The sequence below is a fragment of the Pundamilia nyererei genome, unplaced genomic scaffold (assembly GCF_000239375.1).
Source record: "Pundamilia nyererei isolate P.nyererei 1_Seehausen unplaced genomic scaffold, PunNye1.0 scaffold00096, whole genome shotgun sequence".
Taxonomy (NCBI): Eukaryota; Metazoa; Chordata; class Actinopteri; order Cichliformes; family Cichlidae; genus Pundamilia; species Pundamilia nyererei.
In genome coordinates, this window is record NW_005187497.1 from 772666 (window position 1) to 778665 (window position 6000).

The 6000-nt window shown below is 40.5% G+C and overlaps 1 protein-coding gene across 3 annotated transcripts in view; it reads right to left on the reverse strand.

Annotated features, from left to right (window-relative positions):
- Positions 1–5520, reverse strand: part of tox2 (TOX high mobility group box family member 2) — an 84942-nt gene extending 79422 nt beyond the window's left edge. The window contains exon 1 of one of the 3 annotated variants that reach the window (XM_005740011.1): positions 5340–5520. In XM_005740011.1, coding sequence (XP_005740068.1) covers positions 5340–5432 — 93 coding nt within the window. In that variant the 5' untranslated portion in view covers positions 5433–5520. Of the gene's footprint in view, positions 1–4908; positions 4945–5182; positions 5261–5339 lie in introns of those variants that run through there. The other 2 variants (XM_013912663.1, XM_013912662.1) reach the window with 2 other exon arrangements.
- Positions 5521–6000: the final 480 nt, after the last annotated feature.

Consider the following 6000-nt stretch of genomic DNA (forward strand, 5'->3'; position numbering starts at 1 on the left):
AGTAGATAACGAGGCAGGATAAACTATAGAATCTATTTTCAGCCATACATGACTTATGACCCTCTTAACACCTCTAGTAGCTCTGAGTCATGTCTGGTCTAGATTATAAAGTACAGAGCACTGGAGTGCTGTGAGTCTGGTTGACTTCTCTATCTTGTAGGTTAAACTCGAGTCCATCGTGGTAAATCCCTGTAATGGATAGCTGTATCCCCTTATTTGCTCTCTGTACAGACAATAGCTGTCCTTAAAATACCCCATGAAATCCAAGGCAGATACAGCTATAGAATAGAAACTACAGTATCACTGATGTGGCGAGATTGGGGCTTTTTCTTGTGATGCAACTATACTGTAACATAGAAACATAGCTAAACAGACATGAAGCCAAACGAGGAAGCTTGGGTTCTGCGTGTAACACACTTTTGGATTTAACTCAGATGAAAAATGCAGTCGTACCTCCATCGCGCTTTATTGTGTTTCAAAACAAAACCCTCACACTCCTACTGTAACAGTCCATGCACACAACACAATCTAAGCCCCACTGCTCCAGAGAATAACACTGTAGCTACTTATCATTAACTCAAAGACACAATCAGCCCCAGGCGATCCAGCTTCCCTCCATAACCTTTTGACATTGCTGCTGGGAAGGTAAATGAGAGAAGAAGTTAGACACAGCGAGGGGGGTGGGGGTGGGGATGTGGGGAGACAGAAAGACTTCATTATGAATACAGCCAGGAAGTGGTTAGACCAAAAAATAAAAAATTCAAATAATAAAACAAGAGAACTTTACAATAAAGACAGTTTAGTGATTTTTAAATCCAAAACATAGCCTTAATTCCATGTGCCGACTGCAAGTAACTGCATTATAACAGCAAACTCGCCACTCGTAGTTCCAGCAACACAGACTGCATTTTTCCCTCTGGTGTGCATGCGAGCCATGCATGGGTTAACATTTTCCCAGTGAGAATAGTTGGGATATTGCAACTCGGACTGGCCAGTCAGCAGAATGTTATGAATGGGCACAATGAAAAACCCCAAGTCCATGCTGTCGACCCAAGAATGCTTGCCTCCATGTAATTAACTTCGCTCTGTGTACAGAATGAGGTACTGCTGAAATAACTCTTCTTATTTCTGTTTCTATTACTGTCATGTTTTCAAGAGGGGGAAAAAAATCACATTCTGAGAATTCAAATGGAAAATATTTTTGCCTGTCCATACTTTGAAGTATCCTGTGACTAATACAGTGATTTGGATAGCACTGGAAATGGAACGGACCACTTAAAAAGGGGTGGTACGTGCTCTGCAAAAGCTGGCCTCATTGCTTTTCGAGTGGATGAATGTCAGCTAATGGTAATGTGTATTCGTGTAGTGATATAAAATAGGGCATAAGATTAAACATAAGATAAATGTATAAATGAGGTATACCTTAAAACCTGTTTCATACATACAGCTCACCTCAAAGTGTTTTAGCAATTAGATTTGCACTTTGCACGCATGCAAATATACGCACACGTGCACGCATTTAGTCCTAAATAAAATCTCTAAATAACTGATAGTGAGTTGGAACAGACTGCAACTATGTAAAGAGTAACATCTGCAAACCATCGAATTATAAACCTACAGTATAACTACAGTATAATTACATGAGAGGCTCCCTCTTGGGCACTGTGTTGTTAGAGGGAAAAGGGATGAGGGGAAAGTGGAACATCTACAGTAATCTATCCAACTTCATTTCACCGGAGTGATTCTGCCTCGGGGTATGCACAAGTCATAATGCATTTGACAAATAGTCTCCCACTAAAACAGGCATTTGCGAAGAAGTGGCCTTCAGCGCTGGTATACACAGCTGAGTGTACGCTGAACAAACAAGCCTCCCACTCAGCGAGGAAAGATACAGAGAGGCTTCAAAAAGATTAGGAGAAATCTTGGGCGAAAAGTAAAGATGACTCACAGTGATTGTGCAAGTGCAGGACAATGCAAGTTGGATGGAGTTGAGAAGAGCAACAGAGCCGTGGGGTTCTTAACAAAACACAAATCGATGCTTTTCTCATGTGTTGTTCTTTGCATTGTTCTGAAATACGGGCGCACAGGTTGTTTTTACAATGAATTGCAGAGAATCATCATAACGGTTTTAAAGAATATCTTTATCCTTTTGGTTTTTGAGCGTGAACTTGACTGAAAAACAAAACTAAAGCATAACCTTCTGATTAAATATTTGGGTGATGCTTACATTCTCTTGTCAGTTTGTTAGCATTAATGTAGTCATCAGTCATGCAATAAATCCTACCTTCAGATTACAGTGCTCAGTTTTAGTTCTTACAGTTGTTTTAAAGAGGTGTTGATTTAACACAGTGACTACAGTATTTAGGTTGCAGTGCTAGCTATATATACTGACTACACTGTATTCTGCCCATCCCATTTATAACACAGAAGAAAAGGCCAAATAATGAAAACACCTATGATGAGGTTCCTGGAAGTTAGCTCATGTAACATATTTTAACAAAAACTGAGCACTGTAACCTTCCTGAAGGCAATCTGTGCTGCAAGAATGTTTTATTGCATCTGTTTTAACAACCTGTCCCTGAATAAAAGCATTACATTAACAATCTTTCCTTCCTCTGCTTCTGATTTCTAAAAAAAAAGTAGAAAAATAGAGTAGAGATCTGATCATTGTGTGTGCACACAATTTACAGTCATTCACACAAAGCTTAACAGTCACCCTCAGAAATAGATTTGACTTTACACCACTAGAACAGGAAGCCATACACTTTTTTATATGTGAACTGTCCCACTTTGTATTATGTGCACTTCCTGGTTGGTGTATTTAATACTGTACTGTAATGCATAATTACACGAGTGATTGTCAAACAAGCTGTATATATATATATATATATCGGTGTGAATGTCTTCAGGAGGCCACGTTTGGGAGTTTTGTGCCTATTTGAAAACATGCAGCTCTTAACATTGCTTAGAATTATGTTTGCAATTTACCATGGAAAAATTAAAAAAAAAAAAATATCAACAGCAATGACTAACTGTCTTGTGAATCTGACTTTAAGAAAAAAAGAAATCAGCTTCCTCACTTGCTGATTGAAGTGGCATTAAACAGCTGCGGTGCTTCTAATACTGAGCCACTCCAGCAGGTCAACTCCATACTTGTGAATTCAAGGCGCCAGTAAGATGAACTATTGCCAAAAATGTCTTATAAAGATCCTGTATCATTATTCAACAGTTACGTGTAGAAGCAGGAGTACAGTGCAGATAATGTGTCGCTTTACATCATGGTCACAGCTGTTACTTTAGTAATGACAATGTTATATGATTCTGTCCTTGAAACTCAAACCTGCTCCTTACCGGGCCAACAGCCTCTACGCTTGCTGAATCATGATAACCAATACAGTTCATTGTGTTAATACTACAAGAGCTGGGACGCAGCCTCAGTCAGAAACAACAAGGTCCTACTGTGATCTTCAGTAGATAGCACATCTGCAGCTACTCTGTCTGCCTACAGTATATGTGTTTAGCTAACCGCACACACACACACAATTATACAACTTTTTCAAAATCACAAAAAGATTACAAAAGTACTTCTACCTGAATTCTGCTTCTAGTGATAGACTAAATTAACATGTAAAACAAAATCGAGCTATAACTATGAACACTTCATTTGGATTTTAAAGACTGATGTTGATGTCCCAGTGAGTCAGGAGTTGAGGAATAACTGCAATCCTTGTAAACCATTCGCGTATTGTGATTCAAATCTCTCTCCAAGTATGTGAGTGTTGGTGTCGAAGAGTGTGTCCACGGGCAGCTAACCGCATGTGTTGGACATGTATACATACAGGTGACTGTGTGCATGAACAGGCTAGATTAACAATTCAAATATTGTACTGAGCTATAATGTTTCACTTTGTCATCAGCAAAAGCTAACTGCCTGCTGGCTTTCTTCCAGGTGCTAAGGCAAGCAAACCAATGTGAATGGCTGGGGGTATACTGCCTTCTTCTAGTTCTGCTCAGTAGTTACTGGTAAATGTTTACACAAGTTTTACCTTGACCACCGCAGTAAAAGAAACTTGGCTCATTACTTGCAACTTGTAACCTTGGACTATTAAGTAGGTCTGTATGTACATTTCTCACTTGTAGATGCCAAACATTTTTCTGCAAGGAAAAGAATCTGCAATGGTGTCCACCATGGACAGAGTGCAAGAGTAAAAAGCTTCTCTCTTTACTGTAGGCCCAACATCAACAGGATATCAATAACCACATAATTCAAGAAGGAATTGGAAAATCCAAAACGCACTACTGCAGATGCAGCCTTTTCTTTCCTTTCTTTCGAAGAGCCTGTTTTCAGAGATAGATAATCCATGACAGGTGTTAGCACTTCAAGTTGTTCAATAAACGCTTCTTTTACTACTGAATCGTGCGTACAACGCAGTTAATTTTTCCAGCACTTCTTATCAGTGTTAATGTAAACACAAAAGCTAATATAATAATCAAACTTTAACCAAACACGGAAGGCTTCTTTTAAAGGCAAAGGCGAATAATCATTTCTAAAAAGTTATTATGCGCACAATGATGTGGTTGAATTTTTGTCCATACAGGTGTTGATAACCAAGCATGCCAAAATATACTAGTGATTAGTACTAATGGAAAGTATCTTACCGAGCAATAATGCAAAATAAAACAGACGAAAATGCCAAATCACGCTGCAACATGTATAGTCTTAACCAATACGCATAGCATGCTCTCATATTTCAACGCAATGCTGATAATTGTATTTCGGAATAATAGTGCACTGGCCCTGTAAAGTAGCTGGAAAGTGTATTTCCGCAGTTAATTCTGAAGCATTTAGATCATATAGAAAACATTCTGGCGGTCTATATATATTAGAAGACAAGAAAAAATGCACACGTTCATTTTGTCCATTTGTCAGTTTTGGTTGTTGAAAGCAATCACCAGCTCCTCCGGTGCGCCAGATAAAGTGGTGCGCTCCAACTCTGCTCACAGGACATCCACAGCACAACGCAGCCCCAGTTTATTCACACTAACACACAAGCGATTTGAAATTAAACGCCACCTCACGTGCACGATCTCAAAGCAGGTGTCCTTTTTAGCAAAGTTTATGAGTCCAAATACATTAAAGAAATACAACGAAGTTGACGGGGAAATGCAGCCTGTCACTCACTGATCCCGAGGGAACCAAAAGTGCAGCACTTGTCACTAGAGGTCTTCAAACAGCGTGCCTGAAAAAATACGACCCGTCTGCCACCATGCGTATTCAATATACATCATGAAACTTATGGCTGCACATCTGACCGACTAAAGTAACCGTAAACGTTTACCTTGTTGGAATGGTAATAGTCCAAACCGGAGTCAGTCGGTAGCGTACATGAACCCACGCTTGAAGGGGGAGCTGGATAAAATCTGACGTCCATCTCAGAGTCCGCAAGACTGACGGCATGAAAACGTAGCTCCCAAAAAAAAAACCTGTGCGACTTCTCTCTCTCCTGCACACACACACACTCACACACACTCACTCACACACGTCTCTCTCCCTCTCTTTTTTTTTCTTTTGTGTATCAAACCGAACAAAAAAGTAGTACGAGAAGATGTTCAGTCTTTATATCCGTCCTACAGTTACTTCGGCCCTAACTGCACGCTGATGCTCTCATATATAACATCCCTATAAAGTTCACTTGGAAAGAGGGGGGAAAGAAAAGACAGATGCCCGCCTCAGTAATCTCTGAAACTAGGAAGCTAAACAGTGTAGTTGTTTGACAGCGAAACAAGCCGGGCGTGCTGCAGGTGAAGAAATGATCTTGTCTACGGTTTCTCCCAAAACGCCCGCTCTCCGTTCCTCGTTTCCAGACGCGCTGTAGCTTTGTCATGTGGGAGCGCTCTGATCCATCCATGCGTTCCCGTCCACTCAGCAACTGCTAGGCTGCGACCTCTACCGGTCAGAGGAGGACAGGCGAGAAGAGGGTCAGTGGGGCTGGGAGGATT